This window comes from Eptatretus burgeri, chromosome 2, assembly GCF_056783735.1.
Source record: "Eptatretus burgeri isolate ZD-2024b chromosome 2, Ebu_testis_v1, whole genome shotgun sequence".
In the NCBI taxonomy this organism is placed as follows: Eukaryota; Metazoa; Chordata; class Myxini; order Myxiniformes; family Myxinidae; genus Eptatretus; species Eptatretus burgeri.
In genome coordinates this window covers 143,502,833-143,529,825 of record NC_140962.1, presented here as the reverse complement: position 1 = coordinate 143,529,825, position 26,993 = coordinate 143,502,833, and the positions used below count along the sequence as shown (strand labels likewise).

Sequence of the window (26,993 nt, the reverse complement as noted above, 5' to 3'; positions counted from 1 at the left end):
AAGCTGAACTCTGACCCCCAGCTCGTCTCACTCATCGGCTGGAGGGTCGAATAAAGAACCTTGGGTTTTCTTTTCATTTGTGTGTGTTTCTGAGTGTGTTGGGCCCGTCTTGTAAGTAAAACTCCATAAGTGTTTTTGCCCATTGTAAATACTTGCATTGAATATTTGCTTTAAGTCTCGCTTCTCTTGTCTTTTAATTGCTGTAAATAAATTATTAGAAATGTTCCCAGCTCATTTCCCTCCTTTCTTTATTTGGTCCAGCATGGTCCGAGTCTGAGTTCCGACGGGGTTTCATCCCCAGTCATCGGTCTATCATAGCCGGGACGTCCTTGCAGGCCCCACTTGATTGCAACGAGCAGGAAAGGTAGGTGGCAAAGCGGTGGTCGGTAGTGTGAATTCACCGCTGCCGGAAGAGTAAATCCGGTTCGACCAGGCGTTCTGAGGGGGTGGATCCCCGGTAGACGAGATTGCGTGGATACTTAGGTACTTTGGCTCCAGACAAATAACCCTACGCCACGCGATCGAGATATTGGCGACCACGGTCGGTTCTGCGACCCGCGGCTCACGGAATTGTCCGGAGCGACGGCCGATAATTCGAGGGAGTCTGGTGGGGGACGGCGTAAACTTCCTCACCTAGCGGGCGTTCTTTCCACCGACCCCCGGCCCACAACAATATATCCTGTATGTACATGTGACAAGTCGGTAACCTCCAACTTACGTTCAGGAGTAAAAAAAAAAAAAAAATACCAGTTGATCATCCCTGCCCACTTATCTTTTTTGAACCCACCTCCTTTATTTCTTATTTTGTTAAACATTCTGAAAAATAAATAAATAAAATAAAATTGCACCCGTGTCCAAAGGAAGCGCTGCAGTGAAGTGGCTTCACCGCTTAAAAAGTAGATCCGTGGGGGACTGACAGTTACTTCCCCAACAGGCTAAACAATAAACCCCAAACTAAACAATAACACAAAAAACCTAAACAACAACAAACTAGAAACAAATGAAACACAGTGGGTTAGAAGGTTCTTCTTCTTCAGTTTTTTTTACGGACGGATGGAAGGAAGGATATTTATATGGTGTTGTTATGTTTGTGGGGTGGATGAAGGGATTTCATCGGAGATGTAGCATTGTCTGGAGTTGCTTTGTCCGTAGACGTGTATGAGACATCTCAATGTAAATCAAGTACGGAGACTGTGAGCTTAAGTGTTACTTGTCATCACACTGGGGGTGGTGCTGTGTTAATTCGACAGGGATTAAGACCAATTTCTCCAGGATGTAATTGCCTCCTGTGACTTTTCCCTTTGTTTTTGTATTACAAACCAGCAATGACATAATTACATTTTTATAACCACAATGACCATTACAACCGAACTGCCTGACCAAGTAGGCAAGAATCTCTGCCTCCAAGGGTGACGGCGGGCAAAAGTCACGCCCCTGGATTGGATGATTGATAGGTGTGACGTCGAAGGGAGATCAGAAGCGAATGCACGAGTGGAGTTCGGTGTGAGGGAGGCGATGGGAGAGAATGGCATGCGTCTCAAAAGAGAACGGGGAGGCACGTCGTTGCAGGAGAGAGACACGGTCGTAGACGAAGGCTCGAAACAGGACAGAAGTGAGAGAGGCAGGATCGGTGGTCGAAAGAGCAGGGCATTATAACTGGCTTTCCTTCGACGCATGAAAAAGACCGCACGATTCTTGTGTTAGCGCTGAGGCGAGTTTGCCCGCGTGTGGGACCAGTGCCAAAGCCTCGTGTCGAGCCATCGAAGAAAAGGGACGGTGCTATTCTGCAAAGCAGATGGACATCAGTGAGGACGATTGATGAAGAGGCTGCACGGCAGTAGAGAGCGGCTCGGCACCATTTTTGGGCGCATCTTCCCGCGCAGTGATGAAGCAGTTTGGTGACCTTCAAGTTACTGAGACTATCTCTTGGACCTGAAGGTAAGTGCCGAAATAAAGACGGGATTTTTCTTTATTTTATCTGTTTCCTTGTCTGTGTGGACGCACCTTGAAATTAGATTTAGGTTATTCTCACGTCTTGATAAATTTCCATTATAATTGTTGATTTTTCTGTTCATTAAATCATGATGATTTAAGTTGCTGGTGTCCGTGTTTCTGTTGTGGGTTTGAGTAAAACCCGTGTGCCTCCATCTTTTGTCGCGCCATGTTGTTCCTGCACGCGTCATAATCTGTGAGAATCTCGGCTGTTAGCCTCCAAGGGAGAACTGTTTGACCATCTGTCTCGGTTGGGGCAGACCCACTGGACACGACAACTGCCATCAGGAATGTGGGATTCGAACCCTGATCAACAATTGTTGAACAAAGGAATGACATAGGAGGAATGGAGAACAAAATTGTTGAACAAAGGAATGACATGAGGAGATTGGAAAACAAAATTAATGACCAAAGGAATGAAATAAAGGAAATGAATGAATGATTGAAAAACAACTTGAATGAACAAAGGAATTAAATGAGTGAACAAATGAGTAAACAAAGGAATGAAATGATGGAAATAATGAATAGGCATTTGAAGAGACAAATTGATGAACAAAGAGGAAGGAAATGAATGAACAATTCAAAAACAAAATTGAATGAACAAAGGAATGAGGGTAAAACCCAGGCTGTCCAAATGGGTGAAAAGTTGGAAGGACAAATTGGGTCAATAAATCAAAGAATTGACAAAGTAAATGAGGACCTGGAGGGCTATCCCATCTGGGTGGATGCCGTAATGCAACGGCAGGTGGAGGAATTTGGATTTTCTAAGCGCCAGGGTGGTGGTTTGGCTGAGAAGGTGCAAAAGTTGGAAACACATGTAACAGAACAAGAGCTGGTGTTAGCTGATAAAGGCTTATGTGTAACCACATTTGACTGGGGAAAGGATGGATGAGATATTACAGGAGCAGCTGTACACTTGGGATAATACCGACAAGGGAGAGGCGGTAGAACCAGAAGTTTCTGTGATTCTCAATGGTGACGTTGATGATTCTGTTGAGACTATGCTTAGACTGACTGATAATATGAAGTTGGGTTGGACTTGCTACACTTTGACATTGGGGATGTTGCTGAACAGGGTTTAGCAGATTTTACAGAGCCAATGATTGAACCACTTGTAGGACATGTAGAGGAGGAGAGTTGCAGCAACGGCAACTTCCTGTTGGTTGAGCAGGAGGCTCATCTTGAATTAGGCCAGACGGAGTCAAGTGCAGGCTTGGAATAGAAACAGGTCCGCATTTGCGTCTTGGGCACCCACCGAGAACAAGGTGCCAACACTGTCTGGAATGTAGCAGGCACTTTCTCCTTTTCCAGCAACTCTGTTCTCAGCTGGGAGTTCTGCAATTTGCTCCACAAGCTTTTGCATGATGGACACCCCAATGTTCTGCAGGATTCCTCACTTCAAGCTACTGGATTAAAGGAATTTGGTCGTGTGTGGAATCACCGTCATGACCGATGTGGTTGGCTTGTGGCCATCAACATCATGTTGATCATAAGGAAAGTTGACCTCCACATTGGATGGTCGGTTTTTCCACCGGGTTGGCGGTAACGGACAGGGAGCTTGGCGCTGCAGGAGAGAGTGGCATTGGTGCCGTTTTTCGGCTGACAGTAGAGCTGTTTGCCTGTAAAGACAGTGAGCTCAGTCGTTTTGAGGCAGGTTCTGCATCTTTGGATCTATCATGAACTGTCTCCATGATGCAGGCTGGGTGGGGTCATTTGGCACATCTCACCCAGGTCATACCAGATCCGAGTCTCCGCATCTCCCGTCAACGGGGGTACAACTGTGGTGTGATGGAGAGCAAGGACCGGACACGAGGGCCTCTGCGCGGGCTAAGCATGTGAGTCCAGTAGTGGTGATTCCAGGCAAAGAACAGCCAGAACTTGAACCGGAACTAGAGCCACAGCCTTTGGCAATTCCCGAACCCAGCATTACAGAAGCACTCGATGAAGAAGATCTGCTGATAGAGAGCTTAAGCCAGGAGATCAGAGCGTTGAGTTCTGAACTGCAGTCATTGAAGAGTGAAGCCCAGAAAGTGATGAAAAAAATGCCAACAGAAAGAAAAGGAGCAGGGAATTCGAACAAGAAGCTGGAGCAAGAGTTGCATGAGGCCAAAACACATCTGAACTCACCCAAACTCTCATTACAGGCAGCCAAGCAGACAAGCATAACAGCCCAAGGTCAGGTGATGATGTTTGCATTGGCCATGGTGGCTGTTTGTCTGGCCTTTGTCTTTCGTGGATGGTGGAGTGCGGTTGCCGGCGTCCATGCATGCCTGGGAGTTATCCTCATGCTGGTTGTGGGTTAGCCGGTCGTGGCCTTGTTCCGCCCTCGGCCTGGCGCACACAGGAGATGTAGTTTTGGCTGGGTCCACTGGGCTTTGGCAATGTCTGCCTGGATTTTAACCGTGGCCACAGTTTTTCCGAGAGGAGGACACAGGCATCGCTTCAGAGTACATGAGAAAACTCTAGGTCTATCAGATCCTAGAGGAGGATGCAGGCTTCTGGGAATGAATGAGAGAACTTTGGGCTGACCAGATCCTGGAGTACCAGCATCTGCTTGAGCACCAGTGTCCAGAGCAGTCATGCTTTACACCAAAGAGGTAAACGATTGACCGTATCCTTGCTCTACGGGTCCTCACCGAACGCAGACGAGAGTTTCGGCAGGGGCTGCTTGCAGCTTATGTTGATCTCTGTAAAGCGTTTGATTCAGTGAATCGGGATGCCTTCTGGAGGATTCTTGGTCTTCGTGGGGTGCCACCTCTCTATCAAGTGCAGCCTGTGGCTGCTGGTTGCATCATTGGTTGGGACACGGCTATACCGCTGATGCAGTGTCCCCCTTACCAGTACACTGGTACTCATTTTGCCAACCTCGGAAGGCTGACAGGTTGAGTCAACCTCCTGGTGTATTAATTTAGCAGCCAACAGGGCTTGAACTCAGGACCCTAGGATCCCAAGCCATCAGCCGAACCGCTAAACCAACACCAGGTTCGATTGAAAGCAACAAATCCACAAGGGTGGATTGGAAGGGTGCGAAGGAAAATTAGAAGGGGTGGATGACACTCTTAGACCCGACTAACCTGCAAGGACTTGCACTGAGGGTAAAGTGCCTTGATGCTTACTGTCCCAAGGGTTCAGTTTTGCTAGAAATTGGGACATGTGTAATTAGGATGGGAGCGGGCGATAGTGACTCAATGGTTGGTTAAGGGATCGGTTTAGAAACCAGAATTATTTTGTGGTGTTGATGTCTGTTATGTGTGGAGAATTGAATTGTGCATGGAGAGTGAATACAGATGATAACATGTAAGCAGGCCATGGCAGAGTAGGAACACAATCACCATTTTGCATTGCATTGTTTGAGAATTGAATGGCAAAAGGGGAGGAAATGAGATGTTGGATTGTGTGGGTGGGGAAGATATGTGGGTCTGCCAGAATGGATCAAGCTCTGGATGAGCGGTGACTGCAACTCCCCCTGAGGTAATTTATCCCTGGCAGCTGGTAGTGTCTGGAAATGGGGACCCGTCGGAGGGAAGGTCTAGTTGGGCGACCAGTGGTCGAGACCCCTGGCGACCTGTATGAGACTGAGAGAGGCTGGATGTGTGGAGACCCTCCCTGGTGGGGCGTACAGCAAAAAAACTGTTTGGCTGTAAAGGACAGAATGGTTGAAGTTGGGGGTGGGGGGGGGCAAGGAAGTCGAAAGTCGGGAGACTTGCTTATGGACTGCGGACACCACAATGGGAAGTTCCCCCACCATTTTTGTTGTACGGTACCTCCCCGCTGCCCAGTTGAGGATCACACGTGTGTAATAACATTTAGGCCATGGTCTTGCAGGGTTGGTATGAATGATTGATATCGGGTTTATGTATGAATGGGTGAGGAAAGGTTCACTTAATCCAAGTCACATCCCTGTACCATAGAGACAGGGCTCACAGAAATTTGGATTCAGTAAATTGGGATGGCCTCGCAGGTAACGTTGGCTATTGTGGCATCCACTGGGGAATGCAGTCTTTAAGAGGGGGTTGTGCAAACGTTTAAAAAAGTTTTGGTAAGGTTTTGTCTGCTATGATACATTTTTGTGTTTTCTGATATTTTCTACCTACCCCAAGAGTTAGGAGCGAGGAACCAAGAGTTTTGCAAAAATTGAATTGTTGTGATTAAGGGGTCTAGAACGTTAAGGAGAATAGGTAAGTTAGCTACGGCTCACTTCCCACAGCCCCTTCTAATTTATTTAATCGGCTAATTAGGTGTGAGTCAGTAAGGGGTAAGGCTGGAATGGTAATGCCTGCATTGAACCTTGCAGGAGCTACGGTTCTGGGGAGGGGGCTGTGTTATGTTTGTGGGGTAGATTATGGGATTTCATAGGAGAGATAGGATTGTATGGAGTTGATTGGTCTGTGGACGTGTAGGAGACATCTCAATGTAAACCAAGTAGGGAAACTGTGAGCTCAAGTGTTATGTGTCACCACATGGGGGTTGATGCTGTGTTAGTAAGATAGGGATTAAGACCAATTTCCCCAGGATGTAATTGTGACTTTTCCTTGTGTTTTTGTATTACTACCCCTGTGACTTTTCCCTATGTTTTTGTATTACAAACCAGCAATGATAGAATTATATTTTTATAACAACAACCATTACAACCGAGCTGCATGACCAAGTAGGCAAGAAGCTCTGCCTCCAAGGGTGACGGCAGGCGAAAGTCATGCCCCCGGAGTGGATGATTGATTGGCGTGATGTTGAAGGGATATCAGAAGCGAACGCACAAGTGGAGTTCGGTGAAAGGGACGATCAAATATAACGGCGTGCATCTGACAAGAGAACGGGGAGGCACGTCGTTGAAGGAGGAGAGAGACAGGGAAGGAGACGAAGGCTCGAAGCAGGACAGAAGCATGAGAGGCAGGATCGGTGGTCGAAAGAACAGGGCATTACGGCTGGCTGTCCTTCGACACATGAAGAAGACTGTACGATTCTTGTGTTCGTGCTGAGGCGAGTTTGCCCACGTGTGGGACCAGCGCCAAAGCCTCGTGTTGAGCCATCGGGGGAAAGGGACGATGCCATTCTGCAAAGCAGAAGATTGACGTCAGTGAGGACGATCGACGAAGAGGCTGCACGGCAGTGGAGAGCGGCTCAGTGCCATTTTGGGGTGTGTCTTCCCGCGCAGTGACAAAGGAGTTTAGTGACCTTCAAGTTACTGAGACTATCTTCTGGACCCGAAGCTAAGTGCCGAAATAAAGGAGGGATTTTTCTTTATTTTATCTGTCCCCTTGTCTGTATTTAAGTCTGTGTGGAGGCACCTTGAAATTAGATTTTGGTTACCTTACGTCTTGGTTCATTTCCATTTTAAATATTGATTTTTCTGTTTATTAAATCATTATTTATTTAAGTTGCTGGTGTCCATGTATGTGTTGTGGGTTTGAGTAAAACCCGTGTGCCTCCGTCTTTTGCAGCGCCATAATCTCTGAGAATCTTGGCTGGAAGCCTCCAAGGGAGAACTGTTTGGCCATCCGTCCAGGTAGGGGCAGACCCACTGGGCACGACAGTATATTGAAATGGTTTGCAGCACTTGAAAATCCATATCTTCATGAACGACTTTCACCATTCTTTGAATCGATCATTTTCCCTACGTCGATACTGAGTTTTTATAACTTCTATCGAGTTGGAACAGGGAGCGCTGATGAGTCCACATCCCACAGATGTGAATCTGTGTATTAAATGTTTGCTGTGGATAGTAGACGATAAATGGGGTTTCTGGGACCCCCATTCAAATGAATGGGGGGAAAGGGAAAAACTTTCTGACTCAAGCCCCAAAAGCCCAAAATAGGAGACTGATTTTTCTCCCCATCTTTCCCCTTCCCTCCCATACAAGCAAATGTAAAATTGAGACTGATTTTCTCCCCACCTATCCCCTTCCCTCCCATATCAGCAAATGTAAAATTGAGACTATGAAAGATTGGGACTTACCGATTAAAGCACTTCTTCCCTTTCATATTTTCATTCCACTCAAAGAGCGAACCAACGAATATTTGTCTATGTTCTACTTTAGGGAATAACTTAATTTTCTTATAACATTCATTTCCATCAAGTATATTCACAAAGAATAACTTGGAACTTGGTTCTTGGTATAAGTGTCTTTGTTGTGCAGAAATGAAATGATAAACTTCTCTCAATGCTCTTGTTTGACCACCTCCTGAGCCACATATCATTTTGAGATTGTAGTAAATTGCTTTTCCATTGTTCAATTGATAACCAAAGTTTTCAGTCCATTCAAGGATTTTTTTTCTTTACATCCTCCAACTTATTTGTAATTAAATTTATCCGCTTATTTGTTTTATCTACTTTTACCCCGGTTATTTCTTCAATAAGACGTATTTGATATTTCTCACATTCTTTATGTTCCCCATTTAAATACCAAGGCTGATTACATCTCCACTCTTTGGTTTGGTTATTGCTTGGTTCTATCATTTATAAATCAGTAAAAAGACGGCGGAAGTCTTAAAATTCCCAACCCAATATCTTAACACTTATACTTATAACCAGAAGGGAGACTATTGATTCTCTAAAATATATATTTTATCATCAAAATCTCATGCTTTCTTATTTATCTCTTCTCTTTATAATTGATGTTCATAACTTCTTATTGTATTCATTTTTCTGTACTCTTCCTTCTTAAAGGTTAAACAGTTTAAATAATGTTTAAAGTTTATTGTTTCCTTGATTATATTTTTCTTTATTCCCTTTAGCTTCTTATCACACCTTTCAATGTTATTATTATTATTATTATTATTATCAATATACGTAAAAGCATAAGACTTTGATCTCAATCCTATAAATTCACTCATGACCTTCCCACCCAATTCATCTTTAAACTTACCAATACCCTTTTTATTCTGTGATAAAAACAACACATCACCTGACTTATAATTTCTTCTTCTTCTTCTTCTTCTTCTTCTTCTTCTTCTTCTTCTTCTTTCGGCTGCTCCCGTTAGGGGTCGCCACAGCGGATCATCCGTTATGATCCGCATAATAATTTGGCATAGGTTTTTACGCCGGATGCCCTTCCTGACGCAACCCTGGTCGCCTCTTACGACACTGGGATAAGGTACACCTATTTTAACAGGGGTATAACCGGGGTATACCTGACTTATAATTACTTGTATCATATATATATATATCAATATTATCAATCATATTCTCATATACATCACTTGTCTTAATTTCTAATATAAAACTATCTGTATCCATACATAACAACGACACATTATCCTAATACTTTGATTTTAAATTATTACAGGAATAGTCATACACAAACGACTTTGACAAGTCAAGAATTGATGTTCCCATACAAATAGGTTTATCCATTTCAATACTCTCCTTTTTCAAATGATTAGCACAAAAGTTCTCTGCAAACACCTCCGCTCGCTCAAAACCTAGTCTATTAATTAACTTTGAAGCCTGTTTCCAAGATAGCTTTCGTTTCCATAGCAAGTCTATCTATCTTATGTCATAGCAAGTCTTATATTTTGTCGATTCCTAACATTTTCCATAGTCTTTCCAAATACAGCATTATTCATTAATTTATAAAACTCCTTCTCAAAATCTGTTTTTGCTTCTGTTCTCCTTTTTGTATTAAAATCAATATACTTCTTTAACCAATGACTTTGTTTAAATATCAAAATTCGATGAATTTTCCTCACTCTCAACCCAGCAGATAAATATTGTCTGAAGTTCCTTTGATACAAAACATAACTTTCTTTATCATTTAATGTAGTAAGTAGTTTTTCTTGAGGTTTACCTTTTATATTAAATGACTGTTGGTAATCATTTAACCATTCTTTTCTTGGACTTTCTTTATCAGGGACATAAGGGAGGTCTTTATGTTTGTGATGAAGTTCTTCTGGATATTTTAAATCAACCACAAAATAATATCCAACTTCAGCTTCATTCAATTCTTTTTGAGAGGAGACAACAATGTCTTGTAAAACCTTTTCATGATGTTTTTCTTTAACCCTTTAAGTTTTCCATAAGGTAAAGATTGAGACATAGCCCATCCTTACAAATTGTTAGCATCATAATACATCAGGAAAGAGTTGTCCTCATTCTTATTATAATCAGGAAGATATTTGTTATTTGCTTAAGCATATCTCTAAGAACATACTTGAGATATTCCTCCTCTTTTAGCCTTCTCTATCATTAAAAGCATATCTATATCACTGATTAATTCCAAATTCTGTTTTGTAATTTTTAACATAGCAATCCAAGCCAAACCCGGGACGGTGTAATAGTGAGCAGGGTCTAATCCATAAGACTTTTTATTATGACAGACTGTTCTCAAAGTTTCAAACACATCAGCCAATAACAATACATCAGTTTTAAGATACAAATCATATTCTCCAAGATTCTTTAAATTAAACTTCTCCCAAACCTAATAAGCTTGTGTATAATCTCTATCGGAAATAAGAGTTTTATTCAACTTGCCAGAGAAACTTTCCCTTGAAGAAAGTTGTGTTTCTTTAAACTTCTCAAATGAATCCATGTGGTCATATGAATATATTCCATTTTGTGATAAGTGATCAATCTCTTCTTGATTTGAGAAATGTGATTTAAGATTCGTTAAGTTTTTAATATTTGATGCTAAGTTAGATAATGGACTTTCAATAAACTTGTATGTGTCAAGAAATCTGATATGGGTTATGGGGGATGTATGAATTGTTTTTGTGAATGAGATGTATTTTTGATCTGTGTTAGGAATGGCAGAAATATCTTCAGATGTCTCTGAAAGTTCATTTATAAATAACTGTGTGTCATAGTGAGCGTTGTTGTGAAGAAAGACAGGAATAAAGTTTGGGAGGTTGTAATTAAGATTACAACGGGAATGAGCTGGACCTCCATATTTTCCAGTAAGATGACAATGATCCCTAACTTTGACCTCTCCCTCAATTTTCTCCTCACAAATATGACAGATACTGTTCTTCCTAAATTCCTTTTTCTATCCTTTTGTTAATGACATTGGTTTATATGTTTTAACCATTATTTCTCTTAGTCTTGTGCAGTCTTTTTCTAATCGTCTTATAAACTCCTCTGAGGAATCTTCTCCTCTATAACGTTTGAACTTGTTGTATTCATCACCAACAGATGATTTGATATAATAACAGAAACCCCAAGGAGTATGTTTATGATATTTATTTGTGTATGATTTATTTGGATTTGGAGAAACAGTATCTATCTTTGCAAGGATACTTTCAAAATCAGCATATATCACAAACGGATATTTTAGAGATTTTTAAAAATCTTTGAATGATATGTTTGAACCTGCTTTTGGGAAATTGATTATGGTTGATTTATGATTATTGCAATATTTCGAATGTTAATTTAACCGTTCTTTTGTGTGAAAGGAGTTGAGACATTTCTTACAAGGATACGTTTTACATTTTCTCTTGTATAGTTGTGATTTGGTTAATCTTGATAAATTTTTGATGAGAGCATAAAGTGATTTTTTCTTTGAAGTAAAGTGGAGAAGGTCAATGTGTGCTTCATAATTTTTATAGTTGTTTGAAATTTTTAACATCTGAACTTTGTTTGTATCCGTTAATCCATATAAATTAACAGATAGATTATTTATTTTCTCAAATTTTGGAATATCTCTTAATGACATTGGAAACTTTAAATCTTTAACATTTAATGTATTCTCGTATTTCTTATAATGTTGAATTTCTTATATTGGGCCATCTCAAATTCAACTGCTGATGGCTGTGGCAGCCATTTTCCACTGCCATCAAAAATTTTGAGATGGCCCAATATCCAAATCTGTTCATAATATGATAGGCTACTAGTGTGCCAAATTTGGTGCTTTCCTCACAAAATGCACAATTGTTATGCTAAGTTGCCCAACTAATAGATATAGATGGTAATGTTTTTTTAAACTAATTAAATATGAGTCATTATTCAACTGAAGATTTTGAAGAGTATGAGAGTGATGATAGTATCTCTGTTGGAACAGAAGACAGTTGTGATACTGAGAGTTTGTGTTCAAATGATAGTTATGAAAGTAGTTTTATAGATGATTGTGAAAGCACCAATGAAAGTTCCGAAGATGATACCGAAGATAAATTTTATTTGAAGTAAAGTTTTACTTTATAAATATGAATAGTTTACTAGATTTTGAGACTCTTGAATTTCCTGATTCTCCACATGACAAATTTGAGAATTGTCCTGCGTGTGAAAGACGGGGATTAAACACAGAGTCAAAAGCCTATAAACAATGTATATTCTGTGATCATCTTCTAATTAATGATAATAAAAAATATAAAAAGGAATATAATTCTTTGAGATTTACATCAAAATGAATTACTTCACAAGATTGATTCGAGAAATGAATGTAAAGTATGAGGGTGATGATACACCTTTTCTTACAAGAGAAGAGACTGAACAAATGACGACCATGTTTCGTGGATTGATGATTTATATTATTAACGATTGTCATTTTCAGGGAAATATCAACACAAGATAATGTATAAACAAAATAATGGATTATCTTGCAATTAAACCTGAACTTCGGATAAAACAGTTTCTAAAAAAGCCAATAAAAAATTAAATAACCTGTTTTCCAAATATATAAATGAATGATTTTTTACCCATTTGGGAAAATAAGAAAAAAATTTAACAACCATAAAAATCTTCCAAATTCATTAAGAAGTGTCATAGTTGGTTCAAGCGAGTGTGGAAAAACCTGCTTACTTTTAAAGATGCTCCTTATTCCCAAATTTTTGTATTATGATAATTTAATAATTTTCACAAAGTCGAGTTTTCAACCTGAGTATCAACGACTCTCACAAGCTTTTAATGCTGGTCTCAAAAAGAAGATATAATCAGTTTATTTAAACTTCAAAACAAACTAAATTATTACAACAGTGAAGATACCATTTTGTGATACACAGGGATATAAAAAGAAATCAAAACCGATAACTTGTATTCTTCGTGATAATACGGATGATATACCTTCTCCCCAAGATTTGGATAAATCAAAAAAGAACCTCGTTATCTTTGATCATTGTGTTAATGAGAGAAACCAAACGGTAATGGATAGCTACTACACAAGAGGGAGTCATTCTTCTTGTAATTGTATTTATCTGAGTCAATCATACTTTCAACTCCCTCGTCTCTCAATAAGAAACAATGCTAATACTTTTATTTTATTCAAGTTAAATTCAATAGATATAAACAATTTTTGAGAGACAATTGTTCCACCTTATGTTGTAAAAAGGAATTTGGGGATGAGATGAAGCACACGACTGAAAAATATAAATATGATGTTGTGAAACAAGATGAGATATAAAGTGATATATTTTTTATTTTATAAACAATTACATATATAAATGACAAATATTATTATAAATCTTGTGGGTAAATCTGCTTCTGGAAAAAACTTTCATAAATCAAGGTTCTTGTATAGTACAAATTAAAATATTGTAAATTTGCTTAAAAAGCACCATGTAGTTCGTATTGTATCAACAACAACTGGAGCAATAAGACCTGGAGAAGTTTAAGGTGAAAATTATTACTATATTTCAGAAGAGCAACATATGCAATTTAGGAATGAAGGTCAAATATTTGGGGAGGTTTCTCTTGGCACAACAAAATATTCACATTGTAAGATTGAGTTAAAGAAACTAAAATCTGGTGGTCTTGGGATATTAGAAACTAATCCAGAAGGAACCAGAAGGGGAGCACTTGGTAGAGTGCAAAACCTCCGCCGCCAATACTGCGAGGTCACTCAAGTGAACCTGATATCCTATTCATTCAATTTGACGTCAACAGTGCTCACAGAGTTATAGTTTGCAACTTTCCCTTTTACTTTTAACTTTTACATACTCAATTCATTCGTCATAACTAGATTCCTTGAGACAGAAATTGATGTTACGTGGGTATATCAACCTGAAGTTCCAAAATCAGCCGCAATTATAATTTTGGCATGTTTTTTTGTTGGAAATCACTAATAACATGTAGAAATGCAAAAAAAAAAAAAAAATCGAAATTTTATTGAAAAAAAAGTTGCAATTTTTTTTTCTCTAACAATTTTTTTTTGGGGGGGGGTTGGAAATCACTTAAAACATGTAGAAATGCAAAAAAAAAAAATTCAAATATTTTTTCAAAATGGCCATCATAGCGGCCATATTGGATTTTGGACCAAGTCCAAAATCTAATGGCATGATCCTTAGACCATACATCCCCCCACCAAGTTTCGTCAAAATTCGTCGAGGAGTTTTTCCGTAAAACTGCTCACAAACAAACAAACAAACAAACAGAAAGGGGTGAAAACAGTAACCTCCGATCTTCGATGGCGGAGGTTAATGAGACAAATTATTAAACATCTGAGTGGTAATGGGGTTAAGATTTTATCTTTCATTTTTGATGTTGTTGAAGAAACTCAATGCAAACGTATGAAAAGCAGAGATACAAGTATTGGTGAAGAAGAAATTACAACTCGTATTAATGTCAATAAAGAATTTGAAGAAATATTTAAAGAAAAGGATTTATTTGAACACATCTACTTTAATTTTGAAGAAAAGGAAAATTTCCCTGTTGACCTTTATAATTCAGTGAATGATATTTTCCAATAAATAAATGGATGCAAAAGAAAGAGCAAGAAGATTTAAGGAGCATCAAGAGTTGGTTTCAAAAGTTGTAAAACAACAAGAAGACATAAAGAAGAAACACAGACAGAAACTAACGGGTGAAGAAGCATTTGAAAGAAAACAAGAGAAAATTTTGAAACCACTTTAAAAAACTTCCCAAGAAAAAAATTATAGATGCTTCCACAGTTCCCACAATAGAATACACTCTGAAAAAACTCTTGGGTGATTGGGCATTCAACACGTGATCATGAAACTACTCTCTTCCTGATGAGATAAGATGAGCATGTTAGAGAGAAAAAAAGAAAAACCCACTGAAGAGAAGGTTGGACAAGTCAAACCACAGCAAGGCAAAGACTTAAACGTCGCCGTTGCGTGGTGCCTGCCTGGAGGAATGTCCCCAACCACACTCGCAAATTGCTGATCTGCAGATACTTCGTGAACTTGCCGTGGTTGCACAATGCACAACGAAGGCCCTGAAGGTCCACATGGCGAATCATCTGCAACATGTGTTCAATGGTGCGGGTGGGGCTCGTGCAGCCATCGCGGTTGCCTCCAACGTGCACAGCTCACTTGGTGAATCAAACCTGATTGCACAAACTGCTGCTACGAGGCCCCAAACTCAGCTGGGGCTGGATCTCTGGGTCACCTTTTCGTCTCCTTCAACCCAGTGTCGGGCCCAAGCTCGTACCTGCCAATGTCTACCTTCTCTGTAGCTCAAAGAGTGCCTTGACTGTGTTTCCCCTTGGGTGCTGCTTGATCTACACCCTGACCTGCTTATCTTCTGACTTCGGGTAGCACGTCTTTTCGATTTGTGAAACATGCTGATGAACAGGCCATGAATTAAATGGAAACACACTCACTGACCTGGCTGGGACACCATTGAGATGGTCGTCATCTAGCATTCTTCTGATATGAGCACTCCCTGCCATTCTTGATTGAACTTGTGTAACGGATATCTTTTCTTCTCTAGGACCGGGGTATGGTGATCATGTGTAATATAATTGTTCAAATTTTCCTGATAAGGAAAAAAGGGGGGATTGTGGAAGAAAAAAATAATTATATTCATGTACTCTCAATTATAATTGTTGCTGGTGCTTTACAAATTTAATTTTTATGCTATCGTCGAATTGGCTGTTGTGGGGGAAAAATTTATATTAATGTATTTTAAATTGTAACAAATGGAGTTTCAGAAATGTAACTTTTATGCTGCAAGTTGAATTGGCTGTCATTTCTGGCCAAAAGACTTTTGCCCTAAATGATAAGAAATGTGTTGTACTGGAGCAGAGTGACCGAGCTGATAAATGAACCTTTGCTTAGAAATGTACGAAGTGGCTTTTCGTCTAAAGGACACGTCTACAGTCTGGGTGAATATCCCCCAACCTCTCTCTCATGAAAGTATAAAATGCTTTGAAATGTAAAATTGTTTTCAGTGCAAGCACGTGAGGAAGTATAGTTTCTCAGTGGCTTGTACTCCTTGGAACTGACCAAGTACCAAGTTAGAATAAAACTCTGATGTAATGTAGAAATGAATTGAATCGGGTTGGTCTAACTGTTAACTAGAGTAAGAATAAATGAAATAGAACCAAATAATATTGCAATCAATGGGGATTCTTAAGTTCATTGTACAAGGGTGAGAAGTGTATGGTGTATAATTAGGAAATAAATTGTTTCACAAGGAAGGACTTGTGTGGACATCAGTTTTATCAGTGTCGATAGGGTTTTTGTAGGATTTTATAATCAAATTGGACAAACGTTAAACTCTGTCTGAAGTCAAATAGGATTCCACAATCGGCCAGTTAGCATCCTTCAGGAGGACAACGATCACAACAAGGTGGGTTTAAAAAATCCACGTCACTGTCAATTGTGTTTCCCTTTTGTCTGGGTGTTGATGGGAGGGAATGTCTTGCTGTGGTACAGGATGGCCTGGTTGATGGCACTGCAACTTTTGCCATGATAATGTCATTCTCTTTCATCCAGTGGACACGTATTGCAGTTTGAGTTCTTTTGCCTAATGCTTATCAGACCCATGTACTCACTGCCTTTTATATACACAATTCCTTATATTCATTTCTTTGTAAGACCTATAACCTAATGTTTTATCCTCTCTCACCAAGGCCAGCTGAAGGTCATCATGCTCTCTCTTTGTTCCCGCACTTGTCTCCACTCCTCCACAGTATATATATATCAAGAAATGTTAGTTTAGTTTAGTGCAAATCATTGTGGATGTTCACCATCTCAGTGTTTTGGACTCTGTCGTACGATGAAATAAATGTTCTCTGATCAAATGTACTTTTCGTTGTGGACAGCAAATTAATTGTTTCTTACAAATTGAGTAACAGGATTTACACCAGGTCGGTTAATAGAACAAATCATAAAATTCCACAACAATAGTATAAACCTAAGAGATAAAGGGGTGTTGGACATCGATTTAGAAAAAAGGAAATTGGATAATTGATACTCTAATGGGTATAGGTTCAACTATTCTTAAACATAAAGACCTAATTGTTTCAACTGCTTCTGCTGTGGGAAATGTAGCGGGCGCTATAAAGAGTATAAGATGTCCAAAAGGAATCTCATAAATCGCAAGCAATAAAATAAATTAAGAAAGGAAAAACTCAGTTGTCTCCCCAAGAATGACAGAAAATAATTCAAATACTTGGGTCAGGGTTTCAAAAGTTTTAACATCTTTTTTCCTAAATAAATACAAATATGGAAGCAATTGATAGTATCTATGATTTGGATGATACCATTGTCATCTCAAACTCTACTAAAAAAGAAGACTACTTCAAGGTCAATGCCATAACTGGAACAGACTGGAATACAAATGGAACAAAAAGTTTTGAAATAAATAATCAACAAACTTATTTGAATCTCGCCGAAAGTTTCTTGTTATGTAAATTTACATTCACTAAGGCTGGGAGTAACACAAACGCGACACTCGTCAAAGATTTCTTCTGGAAAATGTTTGATAGTGTTCGTTTGTACATTGGAACACAAGAAGTTGAAGCGGTTGATTATGTCTCTGCTACATCTGAAATGATGAAATTTACACTATATTAATTTGGTGAGAGAATGGGAAAAGGGGCTGTCAAATGTTTTATTCCTGATATGGCAACGGGCACAAACACAGACCCTGGATATAGTCAAAGGAAAGGAATGTATAATGATGATACAAAAGCAGTTTTACTGTGGCAGTTCCTCTTAAAGGTATATTTGGATTTTGTGATCATGATAAAGTTCTGTATGGTCTTAAAATTAGATTTCAACTGCAAAGCAATGATAATGAAAATAGATTGCTTTTTGGTGTGGCTAATGCTTTTGCTGATCAGAATAAATTTGTAATTGATGAAATTAGTTGGTATATTAGTGAATATACTCCTAACCTTAAAACAGAAGAGATGTTGAATAGAAGAGTTAAATCAAAGAAGCCAATCAATATATCATACCTTATAAGAAGATGCCAACACGTTAAACTGAAGCAAACCACTTACACGTGGAATTTGGTTGTTCTGGAAGGAAAGCCACGATATCTGTGGCTCATTTTTTTTAAAACCAGATGGAGATACTGCTACTGATAAGAATAATGCATCGAGTGATAATGCCAAGGTGAAACAACTTCGCGTTTCTCCAGATGGAACATTTTATCCACGAGATAGATTGGAAATTAATTGGGAAAAAATGATTCGGCTGAAGCATACAAGTCTTATCAAAAGGTGTGTGAAAGCAATGGAAAAAAAGAACCCATTTTGGATATAACAGCATTTAAAAGTCTATATACAATCCATGCGATTGACCTGAGTGTTCAAAAGGAAACTCCAAAGTCTATTCGAGTGGATACTTCCCGATACATTGAAAGAGAAGAGTGTGAAGAAATTGATGACACATATTGTTTGCTTTTGGAAGAAACAGAATTACAGATAATGGTGTTTTTATTCACCTCATGTAATTTTTTTGATAAATAAATGAGTAGTAAAGTGCCAACTGGGGTATATGTTAATCAAATCAATCTTCAGAAAGCTATCATCTTGCATTCAAAATCAAAAACCTTGTATGATTAACGTAAATACAATTCAGAGAAAAGAGCAGAAAGAATTGATGTTTTGCTCACAAGAGAACAGTTGAAAATCTTGAATGATACTGGCTCACTTAAAATTAAAATGTCAAATCAATGTTGAAGAAATATTCAATGAGATGAGTGGAGGATTTCTCCATTTCTAATTCCCTTATTTGCTGGTTTTAGTGCGGCTGGAGCATTGACGGGTGGTATTTCAGCAGCGGTGAAAACTGCCAACGAAAGGAAGGCTCAACTCCGGGCTCAAAAAGAATTGGAAAGACATAACAAAGAGTTGGAGAAACAAATTAGTGGAAGTGGTGTAATTGTAGATTTTGCTGAAAAACTTGAAAGTCTGCCTGTAAAAGTGAGATTGTTCGTTGGAGATATGCTTTCTTCTATCGCACAAGAAGGTGTAAAATTAACTAAAAGGGGTAATGGATTATATCTTTCCAATAAATAAATGAGCATTGATGAGTGGTTTAAAGAATTTGGAAAGAATACAACATCAAATTTAGAACTTATCAAATATTGTAAGAAATTAAAAATTCATAATGTGGTTATTTGCATGAGAGTTGAATTAACAAACGTGTCTTAACATACAAAGAATATTATTATGAACTTAGAAGATAATAATGGGAACGGTTCTCATTGGGTTTGTATTTTTAATAGTCAAGACAAATATTATTTTGATAGTTTTGGTCTTCCACCACCTGTTGAAGTAATAAAATTCTTACAGAATGGTGTTTATCAAACATTTCAAGTCCAATAATTAAATTCCAACTGTTGTGGTCAATTATGTCTATATGTGTTATTTCAACTCAACAAAAATAATTTTATTAATGAGATTATTTTTAATCCAATATAAACTACTTATGTTGGAAAAGATGGTTGTATATTTGGTGTATCCCAAGAACTGGATATTGATTTATCAAATTATTACACAAAGGCACAGGCTGAACGACAGAAATATAGTCTCGCAAAAAATATTAATATGAAAAATGCTTATAAATTAATAAATTATCCAAGCCCAACTGACGCGAATGACTTGGTGAGATTAAGTGATTTATCACAATTTATATCCTTAAATAAAACGGCTGTGTATTCCAAAGATACAGAAGTGTTGATTTTATCTCCGGGTCATACCGAATTCACAGTTCCAATTAAAATAAAATTTTATTAAGAAAAGCGTATCGTTTGTATGAGAGTAGAACAATGGGGATATGATATGATATGATTGATTTAGGGTATAATTGGTCATTTCAAATTAACCAAGAAGACCTGGAAAAATTAAATCAGTCTCGTAAGGAAGAATATTATCAACTTGGTGCCGAGAATGAGTCCTTGGAAGCACGATTAGCAAACAAGAAATAAAACAATTTAATAAGGGTAAAATCAATAATGGTTTTGCCATACTTTATATCATGAAAAAACAAAGAACAGGATGATATATAATAAGTAAGGGAATACAAACTGATTTAACTATGGGAAGATGGGGAGGTATTTCCTGTCATCATATTAATCTGTCATATATTTCTGATACATAAATGACAGCAAGAAGGCTTCAAGAAAATTATCATTTCTGTGTCCAAGCATACTGTTACGGCTGTGGAAATTCGCAAACCACCATTCAGAGCCCGTAGGTGAGATAACTCTAAGTACATGTGTAGTTAGCCCCAAATCCGTTGTCTCGAGGGAATTTATGTGATTCATTCGGGCTGCGACACTTTGAGTTAGGCGTTTTTCTGTTCTATCTTTATTTTGAACCAACCACGTCTCAACCTCCACCCTCACAACAACCACTACCATCTTTGCCACTACCCCTGCTGACAAACGCCATCCTCCAATTTTCACACTACGACGGTTTCCGCGTTGGAAACCGTCGAGAACGCAAGGAGGGAAAGAAGAAGGCACAACGATGGCGCGTGGATTTTTCCCGTCTGACTTCCCCGCGCTTTGGAGTGGCGGAAGAGCGATGCAGGTCAAAGGTGAGAAAAGGTGGGGAGCTCTTTTTGGGGGAATAATGCTCTGGCTCCAAGCCAAAAAACTGACTCCTTCGGCCCCTGGACGGAGCGGGGTGGAGGGAAACCGTGAGGGCACGCCCCCTTCGAGAAGCTTCTCCAAGAAGCTCGAAGGGAGGCGGGACCGAACACGGGGGGCGGAGTGAAGTGCGGAGCCCCGGGCTATTAAAGTCGGACACGGGCGGAGCGCTGATGGTTGGTGCTCGGGCTCTCTTGGTCCTCTTCCTGTCTTCCGGCTCGCTCGTCCTCTTCTCTTCGTGGTGGCCGCTGGCCTGGTCTTTTGTGGGGCGGTCCCGAGACCCCGCTGGCGTGACGGAGCATCTTCCATTCCCCATACCGCGACCTCGAGCAACAACGTTTCCCCCCCCCCCTTTCTATCCGTGCTGGGATAGCGCCGGAAACTCCGTCCGTGGCGTCGAGCGGCCAACACATGCCGGTGTGAAACACGCCGGAGAGGACTCGCCTACCACGCCAGGGCACGGAGTCGCGGCCAGGCGCGACAACGTCGACGGACGTAGGAGAGGGCCTCGATGGCCCAAAGGGAAGTCACCATTTCTTTTTGGGGTTTTTGTGTGGATCTTGTGGCGCCGTGTCTTGTAAAGTAGAACTGTGTAAGTGTTGCCGTGTGTACGCGTATTCGGTAGTAACTCTGCGTCGTTGTTTCTTTTGTTTTCTTGATATAGGTGCATTGTGACTGTTTGGCTGTATATGTGTGCTCTCCGTGTGTCGCGTATTAAATGTGCATTGTGTGAACTGTTTTCCCGTTTTGCTTCGTCTTTTCTTTATTGACTCTCCGTCCTGCTTCACGTAAAGGGTTCGTAGTGGGCTTAAAGCGCCCGATAATTAATCGGAACCGTCGAAGCCGACGATAACACTGCTCGGTTATCCCGATAGCAAGGAACGGACCTCTTAAGCGGTTCGTGTCCGGAGTCGGCCTGCGGCGAGGTACGATCGCCCGGTCGAACATCCGCGCAGGTACTTAGGTAGATCAAATTTGGCGAGCAACCCTATCCTGCACGGGTGGGCAATTGGCACGGTCGTGGTGGGGTTAAACCCCCACCCGTGACTGGCTCCCGGTGTTGTTCCGAGAGGGTCATGACGGAATTGTCCGTTCCGGTGGACGAGACGGCCGCCATTCGAGTCGAGCGGCCGATCGCACGCCGGCGGGCGCGAATTCCCAACAATACCTTCAAGAAAAGGGTATTCGGTATTTTAATAAATATGTTCTACAACATAAGAATGAGGTATTTTCAATAAAAGATTGGCTTTATACTGATGTTAATGAACCAACAACTTTGGATTTAACTAGAATGTTAAATAATGAAAAAAATTGAAGTTAAGAAGACGCAAGGCTCTTTTAGAAAACCAGAAGAATTTTTTTTGCTTTCCTATTATGAGAAAAATAATTGTGGATTCAAGAGTATCGTAGAATCCAGATGAATATATGTGTGATATTCTATGGGGTGAAAGTGGTTCAAGGATAGTAAGGGATTAGGAAGGAGTTGAAGAAACTGAGAGAAGAGAGAGGAGTAGAGGGAGAAGGGAGAGAAGAGAGAAGAGGGAGGAGGAGAGGGAGAGGGAGAAGAGAGAGAAGAGAGAGAAGAGAAGCGAGAGAGAATGAAGAGAGGGAGAGGGAGGAAAGAGATAGAATAAGTAAATATAAAAATATGGAAACAAGTGAGATTATAAAAAGATCAAAGGGGTTACAGAAAATAAATAAATCTAAATGCACCGAGGAGGAAAACAAAGAATTGGCAAGTCTATAAGACATATATGCGTCAAGACTATTAACATCGGTTTCAGGAAGAATATTTAAACGAGAAAGTCGAGATAAAGAAGAGAAAGAAGGAAAAGATTATATTAATGATGATGTTGGTGTAATTAACTTTGTTTAAAGGTTTACATTTTTTTTTCTTAAATAAATGGAGGAGAGAGTGAAGACATTTCTGAGGATTCTTTATGTTTTAAAAATTAAGATTCAAATGTGCATGTTGGAAACTAAAAAGGTTTTCACACTCTGTCGGAATTTTCACATAAATAAATGAGTTATTGTCTAAAATGTAAAAAGGAAACCAAGAGTAAAAATATCTGGTATGTTAAAAGTACAAATAATGGGGTTATACAAAAAGGTACAAGTGCGGTGTGTGGCTCAAAAACAGTGAATTAATCACCAAACACAAAAAGGGGGAGATATACAAAAGTTTTCAGCAGGAAGTAAATTTACAACTGGAATATCAGGCGAATTTACATCTACCAGGGTGTTCTTTCTGTGGTCCAGGAACCAACTTGAATAAAACATTAGATGAGGCTGACAATCCTAAGCCGTGGAGCAAACCTATCAATAGGGTTGATGAAGTGTGCATGAAGCATGATATTGATTATGGGAATAGCACGATGTTGGAAGAAAAACATGAAGCTGATAGAGAAATGTTGTATAATTTGTCTCTGATACAAAATCCAACCTTGAGAGAAAAAGTTGATAGGTTCATCATGAAGAAGATGATCAGTGCTAAATTTAAACTTGGAAATTCAAAAAACTTATAGGCTCTAATGACATCATTAAGATCGAAGAGCAATCAGCTGAGGAATTACATAAACCAATAATCACAAAGTTTCATCGAAGGAAGATTTATTCCAAGGAAGTTCATTATATCTGGTCCGCTGATTTAATTTAACTCACTAATGATAAGGGGTACAAGTATGCTTTACCCGTTATTGATTTGAGTAGTAGATATGCGTGGGTTGTTCCTTTGAAAAACAAAACAGGTATTACTCTTATGTTAGCTTTCCAACAGATATTCAATAAAAGCAAGAGTAAACCTAAAAAAATTGTGGACTGATGAGGGTACAGAGTTTTACAACAAAACATTTTTGAATTTTCTTAAAAATAACATTACATTATACAGCACCTTTAATGAAAGAAAAGCGGTTGTTATTGAGCGTTTTAATCACACTTTAAAAGAGAGACTATATAAAAAAATTCACTCAACTTGGTTCTCAACAATGGTTATCTTTAATTCAGAACATTGTGGATAAGTACAACGACACGATTCACACCTCAACGAAAACTAAGCCATCAGAAACATTTACAAAATTAGAATATGAAAAAGAGATTAATGTCAGAAAGCCTAAGTTCAAAGTTGTTGATATAGTAAGAATATCCAGGTGGAAATCTCATTTTGAAAAAGGTTATACCAAGCGATGGACAAATGAACCCTTTAAAATTGTTGATGTCGTCGGTACAGTTCCTTGGACTTACAAATTATGTGAATTAAAGGGGGAAGAGATTTTAGGTTCATTTTATTCACAGGAATTACAAAAGACAAAGATAAATTGAATTTTTTTTTTACTCTGCCCCTTTTTTAACTCCGCCTACACAAGCCACATCCACACAAGCCCAACCCACATAAGCCACATTCACGGAAACCCCACTCACAAAAGCCACATCCACACAAGCCCCACACACAAAAGCCACATCCACACAAGCCCCACCCACATAAGCCACATCCACACAAGCTCCACCCACATAAGTCACATCCACATCCATAATATCCACATAATTAGTGATTAGTTTATTAGTTCCACACACAACATGTTTATTTTATTTTAAAAAAATTGCTCCACCAACACAAGCCCCACCCACATAAGCCCTACCCACACAAGCCATACCCACACAAGCCCCACCCACCCACACAAGCTCCACCCACCCACACAAGCCCCACCCACCCACACAAGCTCCACCCACACAAGCCCCACCCACCCAGACAAGCTCCACCTACCCACACAAGCCGCACCCGCACCTTTGACCCACCACCCCCCTCATCCCACCCCCCACACACACTGGGAGGGGAGGAGAGAGGGATGAGGGGGGTGGTGGGTCGTTGGGGGAGCACACCTACCCCCTGGCCACATCTCTTTTATTCTTTTCTTAGAATTCAAAATCAGATAATTATAAGGAAAGCATTTATAATTAAACAAAAGTAATAACATTTAACAAAATCTTCTTTCGCAGCAGTCTGATGGTTTGTTTGGGTTTTGAAACTCGATCAACATATTCTGTTCAAAAAAAAGAGTGAAGAACAATTAGGATATATAAAGATGATTACATTATGATATGAATAAAATAATAAATATAACATTTACCTCCAGAAGATAGAGTGTCATGTCAGATTCCTCCAGAAGATTAAGTTGTGTGTTTGGTTCATCCAGACAGGTGTTTAAACTGAAAAATTAAATAAAATAATGAGTCAGAGACACACACACACACACACACACACACACACACACACACACACACACACACACACACACACACACACACACACACACACACACACACACACACACACACACACACACACACACAATTTCTCACCTTTGACTCGACTCATTCAAGATCAGAGGACGTGAGAGAACTTCTTGCCAACCGAGAAAATGCCATTAAATTCTTTTCCAAACGAACGAATGTCTTCAAGGAAGTCATTCATTTTTAGCCACTCGTCATGTAATTCAAATAACTCATTTTCAAGATCAGTTATCAACGATGTTCTTATTGGGGACAACCTGTTATAAAAAGACATACAATAATTATTGGTTGTATAGTGATTTAATTATGTATAAAACAACAAATAATGAATCAAGGATTCATTTCAAGGTTTCAAGGGTTCAAGGATCTCACCTCTCATCTTGTGAAAACGATTGATCTGCAAGGTTGTAGTAATAATCTGAACGCTCCATATTCGAAATAAAACATACGAAGCAATAAATATCCTCCTGTTGATAACGTAATGGGAGATTGCACACCAATGGGTTTTTCAGGATGTGTCCCACATAGGAAATGACTTCGGAATTTTTTTGGCTTGGTTCGGGCGAGGCAGCTTGGCTGACTCCAGACTGACTCATTTTAACACGAAAATGAAACACTTTCTTTGAATGATTTTGAGAAAACCTACGTTTAAAAGCTGTTTTTAGCTAAACTTTGTTGTGTTAGTGTTCTGATGATTTAAGATATAACCATGAGAGACATGGGCACAGAATACTTCCTCATTTTCACAGCACGACTGTGCTCTTAAAAGCACTTCCCCATTTTACAAAACCAAAGGAGGGATAGCCCTTTCTTTCGTGCTTGAAGAGATAAAGTGAATATACTCGATGGAAATCAATGTTATAAGAAAATTAAGTTATTCCCTAAAGTAGAACATGGACAAATATTCGTTGGTTCGCTCTGAGTGGAATGAAAATATGAAAGGGAAGAAGTGCTTTAAATCAGTAAGTCTCAATCTTTCATAGTCTCAATTTTACAGTTGCTTTTATGGGAGGGAAGGGGATAGGTGGGGAGAAAATCAGTCTCAATTTTATATTTGCTTGTATGGGAAGGAAGGGGAGAGGTGGGGAGAAAATCAGTCTCCTATTTTGGGCTTTTGAGGCTTGGTCAGAAAGTTTTTCCCTTTTCCCCCATTCATTTGAAACACACACACACACACACACACACACACACACACACACACACACACACACACACACACACACACACACACACACACACACACACACACACACAAAGCTGCCCATCCGCCCGTGACCCCTAGGGTCGGTACACGGTCCATCCGAAGGTGTACGAACACACAAACACACCTGTCCAGGTCCAGAACCTTGTACCAGTTGGTGGGAAGATTCTCGGTCTTTGTTGCTTCGTAATCGATTTCCTCGTCGTCGTAGTCCACGGCGATGATCTCCTCTTCGGGCTCTGGGACATTCGGGACACGAACAGAGTGAGCGCGTCCCTCGTGGAACGTGCGGGAAATACTTTTTGCTCACCTGCACGTTTACCTGTCCGAACAGACCACATTTCTGGCCCGGAATCGCACTGTACCGTGTTCATAAGCACGCATTACCTGGTTGGACGTTTTTAAGGAGACCCCGCTTGGCCAGGCGAGCCTGAAGCGCCGGAGGAAGCGGCATGGTAAGCTGAGCGCGACTTCAAAGGGCCGTGCGGTGTATTGGCATGGGACACGCGAAACCCAAAGGAAACTGTACAACGCGCCGACGGACGGCGACTCGGGAGGCACGTCCGCTTCGCAAATTCAGGCAAAACTTTCCTATCTCGACCGCGACACGTAACACATCGTTAACATCCCGATTGTCGTGTAATTTCTGGAGCAATAATATATTTCTGGTCATTTTTAAGGTAATTCGTCGGTTTAGACCCTCAATTATTCTTCTTCTTTTTCTTCTTCACAGATATCATCCATTCTTCAGTAAGATACTTCATTTTTTTAACATATTATTCAGTTTGCAATGTAAAAT

The 26,993-nt window shown here is 39.7% G+C and overlaps 1 protein-coding gene and 1 long non-coding RNA gene across 2 annotated transcripts in view; both read right to left on the bottom strand.

Annotated features, from left to right (window-relative positions):
* The window catches only part of PQBP1 (polyglutamine binding protein 1), a 52,845-nt gene extending 26,075 nt beyond the window's left edge, over nt 1-26,770 (bottom strand). The window contains exons 1-2 of the mRNA XM_085854697.1: nt 26,582-26,770; nt 26,322-26,433 (exon numbers count right to left, since the gene is read on the bottom strand). Of these exons, the coding sequence (XP_085710823.1) occupies nt 26,322-26,433; nt 26,582-26,648 (179 nt within the window). The 5' untranslated portion in view covers nt 26,649-26,770. The remainder of the gene's footprint in view (nt 1-26,321; nt 26,434-26,581) is intronic.
* On the bottom strand, nt 24,693-26,315 carry LOC147033396 (uncharacterized). The gene is made up of 3 exons (XR_015051237.1): nt 25,063-26,315; nt 24,831-24,909; nt 24,693-24,743 (listed from the first exon to the last, which is right to left on the bottom strand). It is a non-coding gene; the product is annotated as an uncharacterized LOC147033396 (long non-coding RNA).
* Nucleotides 26,771-26,993: the final 223 nt, after the last annotated feature.